We start from the raw sequence: 20,479 nt of genomic DNA, 5'->3' as shown, positions 1-20,479 counted from the left end.
CTGCTGTCCATCAGGGGGAGGTGAGGCATGGAATGAGACAACCCCTCAACAGGTGACAGTATAGCACGGCTCACAGTCCAAGTGTGCTGATGTCAACGGACAAGTGTTACTTGTGTCCTCAACAAATGAGCTTCTGAGTCTCTCTCTCCCACTGATATGATAACAGATTGTAATCAGAGAGGCTGTTCAGCAAGCGTCAGGTACATGTGTAGATACACTTAGTAATTTCTGAGTTTGGTTGAGTCAGTGACACAGCTATTGTGTCTCTGATCTAACACACACAGCAACTGCATGTGACTCAGTACCAGTTGGCGTCGGCAAACCCGATGTAGAATTTTAAACTGGCACACACCAGTGTCAACAGCTGCCTACAAAGTGTGTTTGGTATGTCTAACCAAAACATTGTCCTCTCACTGCCAGGCCTCTCTAGATGGTTAGTTAGCATTGTTAAAGCATGCAGCGCTTAGACCCTCCCACACACAAAAGGTATTTACCTCACCGAAAAGCTGGCTAGTTTTTGATTTGATAAGTTACACTCCACTAGTGAGGTGTTCGGTCACTACACCTTGGCACAGACTCCACTGGAGGACTTAGCATCATTCCCCGAAAAGATATTCATTTGGTGTTATCTTAACTGTAACTGTGATGTTGACAATTGTTGATTGTGGACATTTTCTGTACCCATGTGAGAGGACTTGATGTTAACAGGACAGGAAGGGAGGACCAGCAGTGAGAGCAGAGAGGATGCTGCCATTAGGTGTTATTTATGAGGAGTACCCTGCTAAAGTAACAGCATTTCTGCTGCCTGTATTGTAGGACTGCTAGCCTAAAAGCACACAACAGTGTCTGACACGATGCCAGTGAGTGGCCCCATTTCCTTTGACATATCACCCCATGCTAAGAATTATAGTCTGCAGCAGAGTACACTGGTGCAGAAACACACACTCAGCATTTGTGCCAGAGTTCAGCGAGGAGATCGTGGGGAAGATGAATACATCCCTGCAGGTGTTGTGCACTTAAATCTTTTTAGAGGCGTTGGGGGAAAAAATAATTTTTAAGTAGCTAGTAGTAGAAAATAAGGATCAACTGATATGTTTTTTTCAGGGCGGATTCAGATACCAACTGTTAGTAATCAAGTCGACCGATAACTAATATTTGGAACCGATGTGCCAACGCATAACTGCTGCTACATATGAACTCTCGCTGCGGTGTCTAGGTGTTTCTATTATTTTTTCCATCTCATTTATATCAATGAAGGTGGGCAAAATAACAGAAGAACCTCTGTATAATGCAATACAGCTCAACAGCTCCACACACTACATCCTCCAGAATGATCATACAATTGAATCGACAATTGCCTAAAACAGTTTTATTACAAACTGAAAACTATTACTTTCATGAAGGAGGATCTATTGCAGGATTGTTGCATGTGACTGCATCAGATTTAGATTCAGGTTTTCCTGATAAATTGCCAACGGAGTGTATAGCAGTAATTATCAGTTGTATATATTGTTAAATAAATTAATTTTATTGGGTGTTGGTTAAAAAACTAACAATTCCAATGAATGGAAAAATGCAGAAAATTGCATCTATAATCGGCCAGGCCCATAATCAGACCATCCTAATAGAAAATTATTTGATATGGAATAATATATCAAATATGGGCATTTCTACAGATTTCTTTATAGATATAAATTATTCATCATCTCAAATCTTTATCTTCACTCTAATCTTAATTTGCCATCCAACCCTTTGGATCTTCTGATCAGCGTCCCATTATTTGGTCCGTCATACGATTTCCCCGAAAAACCACAGACTATAGACTGTGTGAGCCACGCTCTGCTGAGTGACTTTGTATGGGTTTTTGAAAGTCACAGTAGTTTGTCTGTCCACACAGCCACTGCAGCAGCTGGTGTCGTCTCACTGAGCCGCCGTCACAGTAATGCTTTGTTGATGTGAGCATGTGCAGTCCTACTTCTGCACAACGACAACCGGAGGAAGAAGAACTGAATAAAGCCTAGAGTGAAACAAAAAAACATATTCAAAGACCATGCTGTCTAAGATGATGGGTCACAGCAGTTCTCAATATACCACAATATGCTTAATATTTTGAATGTTAGTAAGACAATGAGCTTACTGGGTCAACTTAAGAAGCTGCAGGTATTGCTATTCGGCTTCTACTGTATCTGGTTTATATTCGAACCTTCACTCCCTGACTACATTGATTCCACAGCTACGTTGCTCATTGTCAGTCCTTCGCTTCATCGGTGGGATTGCTGACAAAGCAATGGCTCCCAAGACTTTCAGCGATTAAACATATTTCGATATCTTTTGTAGCTTTTGATTTAGGAGGAGGTTAGAGGGGATGACATCACGGCCAAAGTGGGAGAGGGTGTTAGACCGCTCAAAAAAAAACTTCTGTGTAACTCTTCCTCGAGGCCACAAATTTCTTCACACGTTATTTTTATTCCAAAACGTAGGCAAAGCTGTCTTCTTTTATACAATGTGACTACTAAGTCACAGTGACTCACAGAACATGACCTTCATCAAAGTGGCAGGAGTACCATCCAACTGCCCCATTCACTCTAAACTGAGAGCAGAGAATCAGGAGGAAGACAGGGGGTGGGGACATTTTTTAAATAGCTGCACATGCCATACGTTTTGACACCAAAGAAAAATATTTTACATCACTGCGCTCAGCAGAGTCTCCTCTCTCAGAAACTGTAAAGCTTTAGGTGATAGCAGTTAGTATATTTTACTGGTAAGCCTGAATTTGAGAGGTGTCTTTCAACTGAATCCATGCCTCACTCAGTAGAAACTAAGCAATTAAAATCACCGTGGCGACCTGAGTGCAGCCGGGCACAAACAGGTGATTCAGATCAGTTTGTATCAAACACTGAACTGACCTTTCTGTCAAAGTCCTCTTACAGACTGTCGCCACGCTACATACGAGACTCATGAATGCACACACATTTATCAGTTTTCACTGGAGATATGTTTTAGTACACACACACACACACACACACACACACATATACCTGCTTCTTTGTTTTTCAGTCTCCATTTCAAAAGATTTTAAGATTTTCACAATGTAAATACAAGTAGCAAAAGCTGATTGTGAGGATATATAGTATGTTGATTACCATAAATTCATTTTTTGCCAGCATCACAGTTTCACTTCAGCTTTCCCAGGAGCCCACCGCAATCTCTTAAGAAATTTGATTTCTTAAGAGATTGTATAGTCTAGTTTATTCTATAGTCTTATTTCACTCGAATTCTGTTGATTATCATAAGGCGTCACATGGGCCGAGGTTTTCCCACCTCCACAAAAGCAGGCATTGATGAAGAATCACCAGAGCAAAATGCAGTCAGGAGGAATCACCGCGTCTTTTTAGAGAGTAACTCTTATCAAAATAAGTCTTTATTTCCTGTCTCTCCCAGCAAAACAAGGAAGGCCCGTAGAGAAAACAGCATTGATAACCCATCAATGGCCGGGCTTAGAGCAGGCTTAATGCAGGGAAGGGGAACATTAGTGATGTCACATGATCAGCTAGAACAATAAGGGCGGTTCATACAGTTCTCCGTCTTTGTGTTGTTCTGTTTAATCAGTTTGTGGGCTTCTAAAGTATTTACACAGGTCTCCACTTATAATTCAACAGCATGTACTTATGAAATGGAGATAAAGAAATAGTTTGTAGTGTGACCGCTATAGAGCAAACAGGCAGCTTTGAGCCCAGTGATCTGGTGGAAAAAGGCCTTTAAATGGCACCTCTTTGATTCTGCGCCTTTGAGCAGGTTCAAAAGTGTTCAGAGTCCAGCACACATTGATATTTAGCAGTGCGATTGAAGTCTTAATGCCAGAGAGGTCAGAGGAGAGCAGGGGGTTGACTGCACCAGGAGTTGGCCTACTTGGTGGGACATTTATCCTCGCCTTTGTTCTCTGCATGAGTGCTGTCCCCAACTCTAAAGCCTTGAATGCTACCTGGGCCATTCAGCATATACTTATACATACTCATACACATACACATACACATACTGTATGTCATACACCAGTATGTCCAGCATAGTTGTAATAGATCCAAGTAAAATGTAATTATACTTAACAAATACCAACTTAAATGTAAATATGAATATATCATATTATAATATATAAATAATTGGAATATTACTGCCATCTGTTACCCTGCAGCTTAACCACAGGGATCAGGGAATATAGAAACAAATCTTAAGCAGAGTGTTTTAGGGCAACCAACACAAGTTAGACATCAAGACAAGGTATAAAGAAACAACTAGTTATGGACAAATTTTGAACATTTAATAGCTTATATGGAAGCGAGACTGAATGGTGAATATATCGGAAATGTTCATCACGAGCTTCCAATTACACCTGCATTGAGAAACTGCATGTGTGCTAAACCACTGCAAGTACTGTAGGTCAAACCAGTGAGTAGTACTGTAAAATCTAATTTACAGTGACATTTACAAGAGCTGAAACAATTATTCAAACAAGCATTTATCTTATTGACATAACATTAATTGGTAGTGTTTTGATTATTAATTAATTTTCCAGTCACTTTTAATTCAATAATAATATGAATAAGATTAGTTTAATGAGATAAGATTAGTATAATAATAGGTATAACGAATATTAGTTGCAGAATATTAGTCATGGTCCCAGCATTTTCAGTGGAGAGTTCAGGTAGTGGTTACACTTTCACCTTTGTTCTCATTTCAAAATGATAAGAAAAATATACAATCAGGGGATGACGAGATTGATTGATTGGTGAAAAACAGTCTACCAGGGGTCATATAGCTTTCCATGTAAAGTTGTCAAAGAATGTGACCCAAAAAATCGACATTTTGAATAAGTATAAATATTTCTGAATATCGAACATTAAAAGCAGAAGTTATAGTAAGAAGTGAATCATCCTTTAGGGTTTCACTGGTCTGTCAGCATTTAAGGACAGGAGGGTGATTAAAAGGACAGGCTATTGATCTGTTGTACATTAGGAGGAGAGTTTGTAGGAGTGATGCACACGGGTTCATTTAATTCGGCACCAAGCCAGGCTTCAACACTACATCCAGACTGCATTCTCTGACAGTAAACATTCAATGGAAGTGTTGTCACTGTGGATGTTGAGCATGCAGTATGATCATTAAGCTTTACGGCAGTGGTGTGAGAGTTTTGGAAATGACAATCAAAACTTTCTATTCATTTCAAGTAACTCCAACACTCTGCAGCAATGTGTCCTGTCTTAAAGCTTTCCCAGCTTTTGCAGAATGCTCCCCAGTGGCCCTTTAAGGCAGCGGACACATTGTGTGCTCTCTCTTTCTCTCCATGTGTATTAGGTATTGAATAAGTGACCTTTCTGGTTTGTATGAGCTCATGGGAAAAGTGGGTGTTTCCACAGGAAGTTAATGCCTTTCCCTCCCCCTCTTTTTCTCTTGCTCTCCCTCTCCATGTAGCCTACAGTCTCCCTCCCACTCAAACCTTTCATTCGGTCTTATTTTTTCCACTATTTCTCACTTCAAGTACCCTTAAGTACTCGGCAAAACAATGCTCCTCACACAAATTCCTGTGTCACTTATGTGAAATCCCGTGAAGCACGGGAAGAAAGGTGATGATGGAGGAGCACAGACAGTGTAAAGATGTAAAGGAACTGGTCCTCACTTACATCTGTTTAACATTAAACCCTTATGGTGGCTATTTGATTACCGACAGCTGCTCAGTGTCCAGCCACAGAGGTTCTGCAAAGGTTAAACCTGCGCAGGTTTGAGGACAGGAAGTGATACACAGATGCCCCAAGTCAAATTTTTCTGTTCTTAGATCAATGTATGCTGCGCTGCTCTGTTAAGTTATGCTTAGGTAATAAAGAAAAGTGGGACCCAGACACTGACAGTAGATTTCAGTGGGCTGAGATTTATCCTGAAAGGTTCCCAGTATAAAGGTACCAAAAAAGAAGACATTTCAGAGAGATATTTTAGAAAGTGTACTTTACATTAATGTGCATGTCTCAATTTTGTATGGAAGCCTAGGAAACTATATTCAAATGATAATGTAAACTTAAAATTCAACAATAACATTATAATTTTCCACATGTGCGTTATTTGAGTAAAAATTTAAACAAAAATGCAATAATCCGTTTTCATTTTCACATACTTGTAAGGGCGTTCTATGACAATATCAAAATTAAAGTTGTCATAAAAAGTCATACCCGCTGCACAGTTTTGTGTGTGTTTGTGGTCATCATGTGCATTTTCATTGTGATCTGAATGTTGCTTGAAATTAGGTTAAATTGTTCATATTGCGTTTAAATTTTGAATTTTTAGTTAACACTTTAAAAGTGTCCATTGTGCAGGGGGGTATGACTTCAAATGTCATACAGCTTTTTCATTTTAATTTTAATATATATCATACCAGTATGTAAAAAAACAAAATGCAAACTTGGATAATTATATTATAATAAGGTACTATATTGTTATATATATTTAATTTGAATTTTATATATTTGTGGAAAGTTATAATGTTATTGTGGAATTACATTTTCATTTTCAAGTTTACATTATCATTTGAATATAGTCTCCTTAAAGGCTTAGACAATATGAGGAATGAATCTATCACATTCTGCTGCTGTCTAGCTGAGGGTGCAGCTCGGCAGGCTCCAGACTGTCTGGCATGGAGTTTGTGCCCTTAATTGAAATTGCTGCACTTGGCTCTGGCCCACTGAACAAGTCTTACAAATGGCCCGTTTCACCTGTCACCCCCCACACCCACCCCACCCCACCCTACCCCATCCTTGGGGTGGCCTCCTATCCAGCCTCTTGGTGCTAATGTCTCAGTCTGTTTGTATTGCTCTGTCAGCAGAGCAAAGAGCAAGTGCCAGTTTGGTTAAGCCTAAGCTGAACACTAAATGTAAGAGAGTCATAGCTTCTCCTGACCCTCGAAGATGTATTTCTTCTTAGTAAATTATACTCTTATTAGATTTTTTTTTTCTAGTGTGAGGATGAGGACTTGACTCTTGACACCTATTATTCAGTCGAGCTTCTCGGATACCTGCCAAATTGGATGAAACATTTGATACAATTGGCTCATGCCTTGTGGTGTGGGAGAGTTGCCCATTGAATCTTAGACAGGCACCATTAAAATGTCAGTGAGAGCTGAGTCCTACTGTTGTACTGTGATGATGCAATTGAAAAAGCAACATGATTCAAAATCTTTCTTGCGGTGACAAGCACAATGACTCTCTTCAGTTTTTCATGCTCAGAGCTTACTAATCAAACTTGCACAAACAATAGCACAAGTCCACAAGGCTGTTGTTGCTCACCTTCAGCTTGTTTTGTTCATTTTCACACCCACTCCTTCAACCAGAGCTATCTTTGGCAAGTCCACAAAATGTGCATATATACGCACTCATAAGATTAGTGAAAATGCTTGTTACATTTGAGGTCTCCCACAATTCCCAATGACAGAATCTCTTGTAGTGTGTATCAGCTTTGGCAGAGGAAAATATTGTGGTAGGCTGTGGCGTGTTGGTGCGGAGAATGAGGAGGTTGGGGAATATTTTAAATCTGCAGATGCTGACAGAATTTTTCCTAGAATAACAGCAATTTAATGGCACCCAATCTACATTTCTGTTTAATTAAAGAATAGCTATGGCTGATGATTTTCCAAGTCAAGGTCTGTGAATTCTCATTGGGCATTGGGCCATATGCAGAGGGTAATTAACTCCTAACTATGTTGATGACTATTTGTTTTAGCTCAGCATTCCCTCTCATTATGACAATGTAGTAGGTAGAAACACCATTTCTCCTCATTTGTGTAGGTGCAGCGTGTTACTCTGTTTTTTTTTTCTTTGTGAAAATCTGCGTTGGTGCTGAATCTGTAGTTTGTTTTTTTTTGCTCTGCGCAGTTATGATGTAAGATTGGTTAACAGTTAAAGAAGCGGCTCTAACCAAACAAGTAGGATAACTGACAGAGATGGAAAAGGGTCTATATTTAGTGTTAGTAAGGCTGTTTGTGTGGAGAGGAAGTGGGTGCATAGTGCAAGCATGATGTTGATTACACGCCTACACATATCACCCCTTCTTGCTTTCCTTGAGGCTGGCAACCAGCAGTTTGTAAGAGACAGGATTTATTGCCTCACGTCTCAACTGAAGCACAGTCACCTAAAAACAAACCTGAACAGTTGCTCGAGATAAATGTATGTATGAATTCAAACCACGAAACTCTACAGCTGAACCACGTACTGCATTTTGATACAAATATCAAATGGTGAGGCAGTTCAGAAAACATATACACCTACACTTGATGTGATGATTTGATGTTTGATCAGTCTACAAAGATCTGTTTCAGTCTACAAAGATTTGTCCAGCTCATCACTGATGGTAAAGTTTTTTTTTTTGCCAGGCATGGCTAAATTGCTTAAAGTATTTGTCAGTTAGTTGACCCACAGGGAGTTGTGTTGTTTTTTCAACAACACACTTGATAATCGTTGAGTCATTTGAGCCTTTTATCATTTATTTTTCCAAATCCAGCCTCTCAAATGTGATGATTTGCTGTTTTCCTCAATCATCATTGTAAATTGAATTTGTTTGGGTACTGGACACAATAATCCAACCACAACTTGGATTATGGGAAAGTGTGATGGGTATTTTCTTTTTTATTTATGGCACCCTAATGACTAAATGATTAACTATTTAACCTAAGATAATAATAACAACAATCAAGACGGTATTTGATGATGAGAAAATCATTAGTTGCAGCCCTTGTTTCTCGTCTCTTAGCTTTGGCTTTCCTCTTTGTGGGGTAATTTCAGGAGAAAAAAAGCTGTGCTGCAGCTGATAATCATCCACTGTCCGCGCATTCGTGGTGAGAACAGGCCTATAATGTTTTCCTGGTGTGAGGAGGCTGCATTTGCTATGTGTGGGTGGAGGCCTGGGATGTATAGCTGGAATGCTGGAGGGGAACTGAGTGACAGATTTGGTAGGCAGGGTAGGGCGTCTGTGACATCACCACCAACCGAGGGCTCGGCCGGGCCAGCTGCCTGCTGCAGAGGTGGAGTTTCCTTCCTGCAGAGCTGACCGGGACTGAGTGTGGCCTGACCCACCTTGCCACCAACAGCTAAACTGTACTGCAGCTTGGTTCTGCAGGCCTTTGGATTTCACTCTCATTGTTTTGTTCTGTTCTTGTGGTGTGCTTTTAATGATCGGTCAGTTTTGCTTCAGTACCCACTGTGCTGATTTTCTTTTATATAGTAAACTCGAGACACCTTGGTCTGATAATGCACTTTAAATAAACTTTAACTTGACTGCTGCTGAGCAGAGGCAAAAATCCAAGGATGTTAATAATCCTGCTTTTACAGCTCACAAATATACACACCCACGATGGTGGTCATGTCAGCACTAGCCTAATGATTGCCTAAGTGAAGCTTGAGTTGTTCTTGGCTTTTTTAGCATCATTCCTTGCTCCATGTAAAGTACAAGTTGTAAAACAGCAAGCTGAAGCTGTTTAAATAGTAATTTTCCTTAGCTTAGCTGAAGTTGCTGCAGAGCACTGAAGTTGTAAATGCCTCAGCAGCTTGTGCAGTGCAGTTGGATATTTAATTTGAGTGGGGGGCATTTAGCAGTGAATGTTTGAAGATTTAGTGCACAGGCCACTGTGCAGCATCTGTGCGTGTGTGTGTGTATATATACAAGTGAACTGCTGACCCCGCTATGACTGTCAGCCATCTCCTCATGACAGCTGTCAAATGTTTTCATGGAAATGTGTCCAGGAATTTGTCTGCCTCCTCAGTACGTACCTGTGAAATAATCTGGCGGATAACAGTGAGCACGCTGATGGCACAGCTTGTCTTAGCTGCAAATAGATCGGGCAGCATCTGAAAATTTTCCATGCCTTCAGTATTATCAGTACCGGACTAAATAACAGCTTTGTAGTCGACCAACAAAAAATAATCTGCAGCTGTTTTGATAATCAGTTTATTGTTCCAGTCATTCTCTGGTTGCAGCTTCACAAATGTGAGATTTTTCAGTTTGAAAACATTATAATCCAAATATCTTTGGGTTTTTGACTTGTTGGAACAAAACAACACATATGAAGATGTCACCTTCAGCTCTGAGAAATGTTCATGGACATGTTCCCTTTTTTTGGCAATTCAATTATCATGTTTAAAAAAAATGTTTGTAATTTTGGGACAGTGTGTTATACTTGACACTTGTTGTAACTTGTGGATGCTATTGCTCTCCAAAACCCCGGCTCCACTTGACTCATGCAGCCTGATTCATTCTGTTTTAGAAGCCTGTTACATCTGATGAAGTCATGGACCAATATAAGGATTTATATGACAGATTACTGGACATGACTCAGGCTGTCTTATGTCACATTGTTATCGGTAGTCCTCCTGACTCATGTTGCACCCTCCCCACCTAGCCCATCGCCCTGTCGCTGCCCAGCTGAAGCCCTGCCAGGCCGAACTACAGCCCCTGTTAGTGCTGGCTCTGGTGCTGCTGGCACTGCAAAACAGCCTCATCTATCACGGGGGACGGCTCTGGGAGAATCTACTCGGCCAGAACAGAGTGCAGCAGCTACCCTACCCATGCATGTAGAGGGAGGGGCAGAGTAGCCGGAGAAGTGAGGTGCTCAGTGTGGCTGCCTGAGGTTGACAGAATAGGAATAAGAGGTTGACGGGAAGCTAAAGTCACGTGCTGAAGCTATGGCTGGGAGAGCGGTGGTTGTGGTGGGAGGGACAAGAAATGCAAGCAGCTTTTTTTTTTTTCTCTCTCTCTCTTTCTGTCTCTGTCTGGCCGTCTGAAGGCACGCTGGCAGTGCAGTGCAGTGAAGCACGTTCTAGGATACACAGTAATACTGATGAATTATTGAACAGTGGTGAGTGGATGTGACATAGGCCAGCATACTTGCATGCTGCAGAGCGACAGGAGAGTGAGAGGAAGAGATTGCCTGCATTTCCTGCGACGACAGAGAGCTGCAGGTGGAGCAAATAAATGAGTACGGCGAGGATGTAAGAGAAAACTAATCACAATTAGAAACATTCACGCACACAAAAAAATCTGATGAAGACGATATATCGGCCGGTGACAGCAACACAAATATTTGAATCCCAAAAACTTTGTACTGAGCAGGACTATTATTATGATTTTTATTTAATTTTATTTTTGTTTACAGCCAGCACCTTGTGCAAGACAATATGTATTGTGAACAGAGCTGCAGTGAATAGTACTTAGTGTGTAATATTTAATTGTTTTAATTCGTTTTCAAGAAGAAATTCCAAACCTTTGCTCGTTCCAACTTCTCAAGTGTTTGATATTTTTCTTTCTCCATTTTTAAATGTAAACTAAATAGTTTTGAGCAATTTGAATGCTTTTGAGGTTTTTGACAATCAGGAGAACAATTAATTAATCTGTAATCAAAATAATTATTAGTCAAGGCCTTAAATGGTGAAATATCTTAAAGAATTAAAGCATGTCTGTATTACAATTACTTGTTATTTATCAGCCAAAATATAAGGGGATACTCATATATCTGTAAGCTGTGTTGGTCAGTAGCATCGGTGATGCGAATGTATACGCTGGGCTCTAATCAGAATTAATCAGAATTACAGAAATTATTTACCTGCCTCTTTTTTTTTTTTTTTTTTTTGATCTCTATCAGCTGTCTATATATTGTTCGTAGTGTCAGAGATGTGACATTTAGTTCACATAATGCTTGTCTCCTTCGGCTGCCAAATAACAGCAAATAAACACTGCACAGCCTGTGTCATTGTGTGAAACAACGCTCATTTTCACACACAAACAATGCGACTGTATAACTGTTAAAGTTTAATTTGGCTTGTTGTTAAAACGACAGGGAATCTTGTCTACACATTATGTTCTCGCGATCGCTTTGTGTTTTAGGGTGTTGGTTTGACATTCCCCTAGCACTCCCCTCAGCTGTCACCACTTAACTAGTCCCTGAGGAGAGCAAGAACTACAAAACATGGGAAAAATGTAAAAAATGCATGATTCCTCCTCCTCCCTATTCTCTAGCCCCACCCTTCCAGTTTAGGTTACTAGGAGACCAGATATTGGCCCCAGAATGAAAGAATCAAAGCTTTCAGGAGTGTAACCGAGGGAACGTCTTGTAAATGTGTTATTAGCATGAAAACCAGCCTGCTCTCTACACTTTAAGTGGTGGTGGTTGTGTGAAGGAATATTTACCTCATGCTTCTTGTGCAAGTGTCTGCAGACAGTGTGTTTGCCTCCTGTCTGCGGGACAGTAGTAAAGGTTGAGGTCAGTGAAGCTGCTGCTGTTTTAACCAAAAATAGGAGGAGGGGGTGTTTGTTCTCATGCCCATCCATTCTGAAGGCAGCTGACTGTCTCAAATCCATAGTGCTCACTGTGAGCAGGATTTCAGCATGTGCAGTAGTGTGTTCACACTGGAAAAAAAAGACAAAATAAAGTACGCTCAGAGGAATAAGACACTTAGATAAACTTAGATTTTTCAGTGTGCTATTCTCCCACCATGCAATGCACAGAGGAAGTGGAAAAGCTGCTCACTGCTGCAAAAACCTGAAGAGTGGATGTTATTGAAACAGCTCCAGGAACACCTCAGAAAACAAAAAATATCGTCAATAACAGTGTTGCTCAGAAGTCACAGTTTGATTTTTCTTTTTATGTCGTACATATTGCCTCATTTCCTGTTAGCATAAACCAATTATTGCAAAGATCAGTGTATAGTGAATACTGTATACAGTCAATAAGTAACTGGGACACAGCTTGTGTCTCAACCTGTTATAGTTACAGGCCCCAGACATACTCACAGTTTCTTCTCCCTCTTTTGTCCTGTTTTTTTCTCTCATGCAGTCGTACTTCGTCACTGACTATGACCCCACAATTGAAGACTCCTATACCAAGCAGTGTGTGATTGACGAAAGGGCGGCCAGGCTTGACAGTAAGTGCACTTTGCTGAACAAACATGACCAGAGTAAATACACACTCAAAGACACACATGTTTCTGTTGCATTATATTGCTCTTGAAGAACTGATTGCAAAAGTTTGTTTTGCTGCAAGTTATTCTTAGTGTGTGTGTTTGTGTCAATGTGTGTGCACGCTCTCTAGTCCTCGACACGGCTGGACAGGAAGAGTTTGGAGCCATGAGAGAACAATACATGAGGACAGGGGAGGGCTTCCTGCTCGTCTTCTCAGTCACTGACAGAGGAAGGTGAGTGGCAGCTCTCGTCATGAGCAAACTCACCGCTACACGCTCTTTCTCGCTTTCTTTCTGTTAGAACATCTTTGTTTACTGTTCACAATGACACACTCGCTTTCTCCCCTCCTCTGCCTCTCACCATAAATCTTGCATTGATACTCTCACTTGTTGCCACTTGCACTTCCGGACCGTTTTGCTGTTGTTCTTGTTGTCATATTCTTTTGTTCTTAACACTTCCTCCCTCATCCTGTTCTCTTGCATTCACTTATCCGTTTACCTTAGCTTTCTATTTAAAGCCCATATGCTATTGAAACAATAGTATGTGGGCCAGTATAGAGATATCTTTAGTAAAGCATAAAGCTCAAGGGGCTTAACAAGAATTTTATTTCTCTCTTAATGGCATGGATATTTTAATTTCATTATGTAAAGGTACTAACAGTCTTAAAGTTATTAAACCCTGCTGCCCAACTCGTGAGACTCATACTGTTCAGCTAAACATTCTTTAATCTCACAGATCTCTGATGGAAATTTCAGAGTTCCCAAACTAATATGTCTGATTGAATTTTAAGTAAATGCCTATACAAATTTGCACAAGATAGCTGAAACATTTCCACTGATGTATTGGCACAATTGTATAAAAGAGTCTTGGGTTTGAGTATTTTGCTGTTTGTAAACATCATCTGTAAAGAAGTGGAACAAGCCTATACAAAAAAATATGATATTGTTAAAAACCTTAAAGCTTATGAACTGTAATTCTTAAGATTTTAGTCCTGGTTGATTTTGACACCCATAGTACATCAGTGGGAACAGCAAGTGTAGTTTAATACAACAGCTAACACTACTTTTGCTGCTACTTTGTGAGAAATAGGAACAACTTGTCTGTCTGTCCACAATGCAGCTGAGAAGACTGCTTTAATAAAGTACAGAGAGTGAACAGTGAGCAGTGAGGTTGTTATTAACGGGATAAAATTGTGCTGGATTGCATGTATGCATTGATTTCCAGCGATTCGTTCTCTATAGAAACATAATCACTTAATGCACATGCACTGAATGGCTCTCACAGACCATAAACAGCATCACAAATGGGGCTTTTATTCATGAAAATCTTCAGGTTTCTGACTTTAAGGGGAAATTAAAGGAGAAAATCTGATGAAGTTTGATGCTCAGTAACTTTACTTATCAGGGCGTAAGTCACCTTGAAGATATTTTTCACATTACACTGTATTGTATTGTTGTAGTCAGTCTGTCACACCCAACCCTCCCTGTCTTTGTGTCCCTGCCCAGCAGTGCAGTGAGCTGCATTCCCCTGCCCCCACCCACAGCCCCCTCCCCATGTTTATATTGTAAACAGTCTTTCCTTCCTCCATTTATATTAGTCAAGTCTTTCCAGATTTACTATGTGCTCACCAAGCTGTCTGTGGGCCTGTGACTGGAATGCCATCCTGGGCTTGTGGTCTCATTCTGCCTCTTTTTTTTTTTTTTTTACGAGATTGACATTTTTTTTATTTGCTATTTTGTTGAAAAAATGCACATGGCATTTATATTATAGTGAGACAGTGGCCAGGTCAGTGCACTGAGCAGAGCCTTTTTGTTTCTGTAATAGTGTGGCAGACTCTGCTGTCATATTCAACCCCTCAGTCCCCAACATCTGGCTGCTGGGTGTGTTTGTCTGGGTGGGGGGGTCTGACACATTTTTAGATAAATGTATGCATCCACATGTTTGTTAAGAAAACACTACCTAACACCTTGTAATATGTTTACAGCTTTGAAGAAATCTACAAATTCCAAAGACAAATTCTCCGAGTCAAAGACAGAGATGAATTCCCTATGATCCTTGTAGGAAACAAAGCAGATCTGGAACTACAGAGACAAGTAAGTCCAACAAATTGAAGCAATCTGAACCCATATCAACCAGTCTAGAGGATTCACATTTGCATACTTGAAAGTGGAAGCAAGCGTTGCAGCTGCAGCTAGCTGCTAGCTGCTGAGATACAACAGGATGTGAGTGAAAGAATAAAAGACTGTAGAGATAGTGGTGGCAGGAAGGGAGGATGGATGCAGAGAAAAGGGAGTGTGATGAAATGATGAATTTTCTGGCTGTTGGTATGTAGTAGCTTGTCACTTCTTCCAGTGAATCCACACCACCCCCCTATGGTGAAAAGGAACCTTGCAGGCCCATGGAGCTAATTACTATCAACTGGTTTTATCCACTGAAATCAGTTTCTAGTATTTCAAGCCTCATCTGATACAAACCTGTGAGTTCTACATGATAAAGCAGTTGCCATTAGATTGTGGATATTAAAGACATTACATTGGGCATTATGGATAATGCTGATAACTTGCTACATATGAAATAAATAGGTGGATGTTATCTCAATAATAGAACCTTAAACATAATTATTCAAACTGTAAGTGACAATACCTAAATAGTTCTGCCCCCATGTTAATAAAAAGCTGGTCAGTATAATACATTTTGCTACCCTATGCTATTCTTTGCTACCATATATAGCCTAGCCTTTGGACCTGATTCCTTTTTGCATCATTCAGTCCCAGTTTATATGCACAGCTGTGTCACAGAGAGGGTGGAGGCAGATCTCAGCTGTGTCCCTGATGCCTTCTACGTGCTAATTTAAGTGTGTAGTGAGTTTACACTTGAGAAATTACAAAATGAAATGCAATTTAAAATGTTACATGTGTACGAAAACTACTTCACTTCTGGTGCTGATGAATAACACTGTCCCACATTGCACCGTGTAATGAAAAGGAAGGAGCAGGGTTGGGAAAAAGAAATGGTCGGTGACATTGTGAAGGTCTAAGAGAAAGCCACATTAGAAGACACTTTTTCAACAACTGGACAGAAGTTAAAATGAGAGAAGTAGCAGTGTTGTAGAATTTGAACATGAATGTAGATTTTATAATCCTGCCATGTGTGAATATATTCTGTAGCTGAGAAAAAGAGCTAAATTGGAAAGTCACAAAGTTCTTCTTTCAGTGTTATTAAGGGTCACTTTCACTTGGATGTGAAAGTCTGAACATGTGTGTTACGCAGTGCATACTGAATTCTGAAGTCATATGCACTAATGGTATGGAGCACTCACTTAGTTCTATAGCAATATTACAGTAAATACTGCAGCTCTGTGCCTGCACAAATCATTTGTTTATCTTTGATTTTGGTCCATTTGGCTTTTATCCTGCAGGGGTCATCAGTTAACACAGTAAACATTTATTGTTATTGACTATCAAGGACTGATTATAACTAGAAAATAGAAAAACTGGGCACAACAAAAGGGTTGTGAGGGTTAGGGCTGTCATGACAACTCTTACATTTTCGCTGTGGATCCGTGAGTGATCTATGCACACCTAAATTTTGTATTACATTAAAGATGAGTGTGTGCACAAAGAGTGTGTTCTATCTCACAAACTTCACTCAACTGCTTCATCTCTTCCTGTCAGAACACGATACCAGTGTTTTATAAACACATGGTTTGCTTTGAGGGATTGTGGAAAAAGTTCTTACATGTGCTAGACCTCAGCTGACACTCAGGTTTCAGCCTGTCATTATTCTCTTCTTCTTTTTGCCTCAGGTAACCCAGGAAGAGGGCCAGCAGCTGGCCAGACAACTGAAGGTCACATATATGGAGGCTTCAGCCAAAATCCGTATGAACGTAGACCAAGCTTTCCACGAGCTGGTTAGAGTAATCAGGTAGGTGGTTTATAAAGACACCGTTTGCATATATTCCTCATGTGGTGCTTTCAGTGACTCAGATTTGCGATTTCTTCAAAGCTACAACAGTGACTAAAAAAGATGAACATTCAGTCGGTGCCCTGTCAGCACCTTGCTGGCCAAACGGTTTGAGTCGCCAAACCATGAACAATGCTCCTGGTTCACGTTTAGCTCATGGATCTCTGTTACATGTCATTCCAAATTTCTTCCTCTCCTTTTGCCCTCATCTCTCCACTGTCAGCTGCCCAAGAAACGCATGAAATGCCTCCCAAAAATGATATAAGAAATAATGACTAAATAAGCAGTAATGATACTTAAAGTTTTTAATGTTTAGGTATTATCTATTAAGTATATAACACTCAAAAACCCAGCTAATCTGCTTGATCGGGGCTGCGTGTATGTGGTTTGATAAGGTTTTAATAAGGGTCAGCATGTGCAAACAGCCCAACAACTATCATCATATTTTGATTCAAATACTAAATTCTGATTGGTACATATGTAAGTATGTTGTCACTGTTGTTCATCTGCGCTTTGCTCACTGCGAACCAGTGAGAAGAGCTCAGATAAAACATTAATCAGGAAATTTTGTATTTATCAATTCTGTTGTAAAAAAAAAAGAAAAAAAGAGCGATCAAAAAGGCGTGAAGTCCAGGGTGTTCTGATTATAGCTTTGCTCTTTCCCAACTCCCAGGAAATTCCAAGAACAGGAATGTCCACCGTCACCAGAACCTACAAGAAAAGAGAAAGACAATACTGGCTGCCATTGTGTGATCGTCTGAGTCGGCCTTATCACTGTAACTCATGCAGCTACTCTCTACCACCCCACCCACTCTGCCTGACATCACATCCGAAGTGGATGACTGACCGCTGCCTTCTCCACGTGCATGACTTCAGACAGCCTTTTCTGAGATACGCTGACCAGGAACTGCTGTCCCCAGGACATCACTATGGACAACTGACAATGCCAAATTTTAACACCACTCTACCTTCAGCCGTAATCTAATTCACATGAGAGAGTCCCAACACTAAACATTGCCTTCTAAATCAGCCTGACAAATTAATGTTTTGTACTCTGAAGGACTTCTCTTGCCTTGTAGTGACATTTGTACTTGCTACCGAGATTGAATGAAAATTATATATCCAGAATGTTAATGACTTTCTTTAGTTTCCAGTGTCTGATCAGAGCAGAGAGATTATCTTATGAAGCTTTGTGTATGTTGTGCCAATCCATCTTTACTCCCATGTGCTAATCTGCTACTGTACATAAGTGACATTTGTTGTGATTTTCAAAGTGTATTTCTAATGACCTATTAAATCACCACAGTACAGTGTGTGAGGTTGAGTTTGGTTTTACATATATGAAAGTGAATATATAAGTATGTATATAACTATGATACCTAGACAGCCCTTAAAGCTACAATGATAGAACTCTTGCATTCTGCAGTGGATTCTTTACTTTGTCTGTGGTTTCAGCTTGCATCTCAATTGCCAAATATGGAGTGTCTACTGTATCTGATTTTTCTTTAAGTCTTATAGATTGAAGGGTCCTTCTTCTATCCATCACCTCAGTGTACCATAAGTAGCAAATAGATCTGAAATGTTTTCTTGGAAGGTGGCGGTTCAGTCAAAATTGGACATCATACATTGTTTTGGATTAATAAGAAGCAGTAGTGACAAATTTATAGGTAGCACATTGTGTAGCTTTGAAAACTAACATGATTTCAGATCAAAACACTGAACACTGTATGCTCGATATTCAACTTCTGACAAGTAACGTTAACAAACGCATTTGTTGCTAATCAAGATTTCACAGCTCCGTTTAGTTCAGATCATTCCAATGTAATGCATCATTTCTGTCGAACATTTAGTCTACAATATAGATCACATTGTTGTTATATCATTCCAATAACACAGTGGCATGTATTTGTTTTGTGTCCGTGAATTATTCTGTTACACAACTTTTTCCCCCGATGGTGTGCCAGTTGGAAAACCAGGACAAGTGGAAGCACTGAGATGCACATCGTAAAAAACAACCCGTCTCCAATGGGACATGAACTCACCGGACCTTCCACCTGTGGAGCTATCATGACCACAGACACAAAATACTGTTCTGCCTTCCCTTTCCATTAATGTACTTCTGTTCGGGCATACAAATGAAGTACTGCAGTTTGTTTTTCATATCATCATCTTGTAATATAAACAGCAAGAAAATCAGATGATGGAAGTAATGGACTTGATTAAATGTTTCTACTCTACTTTTATACATTATTTTCTTATCAAACTAGTTGACAAGTATTTTTATATGTTTATAAGTGAATACATGTTCACAGCACAGCTGTGTATATATGTAAAGAGGAATATTTAATTCTCTTATTTTAAACTGAAGATGACTGTTGGCCCAAATTTACAAAATTGGATTTTTCCGCCAGATGTGACCAAGAATGTTTTTTCTTATCATGGCTTAGTAATGGAGTATTAATGTTTAGCCTGGGGTGTTCACCACCAGCTCAGAGTGTAATGCCAGGTCAGGTAGGAGACAAAGTGAGAAATGATTCTGGTCTTCACAGAGGAGCTTTAAATCACACAAATTAATTATTATTATTATCACTGAGATTTGAAATACCCACTTCCCATCTCATTGCAAATCCTAGTGTACATCCAAATCATACTGTTTTTTTTTTCTTCCTTATCAGTGTCTTTTGCCCTGTGTCTAGCTTTTGGTGCTAAAATAAAATCTGTCATTGAGCCAGATGGGGTAGAGAATCTTTCTTTTAGGTTCAAAAAGCTGCACAGATCTGACTCTTCTGTACTGAGCTGTGTGTCAGTGAGATTCAATCCATGCATTATCCCATCATCATTTGTAATAATAATGAGTATGTGACTCCAACTGGTCAATATGACCAATTGTATCTTTGAAAACGATGGCAAAATTTCAGAAATATTGGATTGAGATTTTTTTCTTTTGTTGTTGACATAAACTATATGTCTCTCTCTAGGTTCAGTTAGTTTTAGTTTTATTTTGGTACCACATTTATTGAATCCCCAAAAGATTTTTGGCCTGTTGTTAAACGTTGCTGCCACAGCGTAGGCCTACTGAATAAGGGAAATATTCTTTTTGAGAGGCAATGTAATGCCACATTTTCCTATGTTAATTGTGTACAAACACAGTGTGTCTGGTCCAGGCTCTCAAACTTCCTGCCTGCTATCTAGCCAGCTTTCTTTGCTTGTTCTATATTTTTGTAGAACATTTTGCAATCGGAACATTACTGACAGATACTGTGTTAGTAATCCCCTCAGTTCCCCCGGGAGTCAGAGTTTGATATTTAAATATCTGTTTGCATCATGTGTACATTACATTGTGTACATCCCCATCAAACCATTAATAGTAAATCCTGACTAATTTATCATTTGTTGTGGGTCACTGTCTAAAACCCACTCTGGGATTCAGGGAATACATCACAAAGATCATCATCAGTCTGACTAAAGTCCCAGTTGTCCATTACAATATTGCAATACAGCCAATCTACTTGCGAAAATAGGTCTTCACTGC

At 39.8% G+C, this 20,479-nt stretch overlaps 1 protein-coding gene across 1 annotated transcript in view; it reads left to right on the top strand.

Annotated features, from left to right (window-relative positions):
- Positions 1-19,680, top strand: part of rras2 (RAS related 2) — a 29,138-nt gene extending 9,458 nt beyond the window's left edge. The window contains exons 2-6 of the mRNA XM_071488567.1: positions 12,860-12,947; positions 13,115-13,217; positions 14,969-15,077; positions 16,790-16,908; positions 17,621-19,680. Coding sequence (XP_071344668.1) covers positions 12,860-12,947; positions 13,115-13,217; positions 14,969-15,077; positions 16,790-16,908; positions 17,621-17,708 — 507 coding nt within the window. The 3' untranslated portion in view covers positions 17,709-19,680. The remainder of the gene's footprint in view (positions 1-12,859; positions 12,948-13,114; positions 13,218-14,968; positions 15,078-16,789; positions 16,909-17,620) is intronic.
- The last annotated feature ends 799 nt before the right edge of the window (positions 19,681-20,479 follow it).

This window comes from Trachinotus anak, unplaced genomic scaffold (genome assembly GCF_046630095.1).
Source record: "Trachinotus anak isolate AG129_WGS33_773 ecotype Australia unplaced genomic scaffold, CSIRO_AGI_Tana_v1 ptg000011l, whole genome shotgun sequence".
Classification (NCBI taxonomy): Eukaryota; Metazoa; Chordata; class Actinopteri; order Carangiformes; family Carangidae; genus Trachinotus; species Trachinotus anak.
Note: the sequence above shows the minus strand (reverse complement) of the source record. Positions and strands in the feature narration are given on the sequence as shown.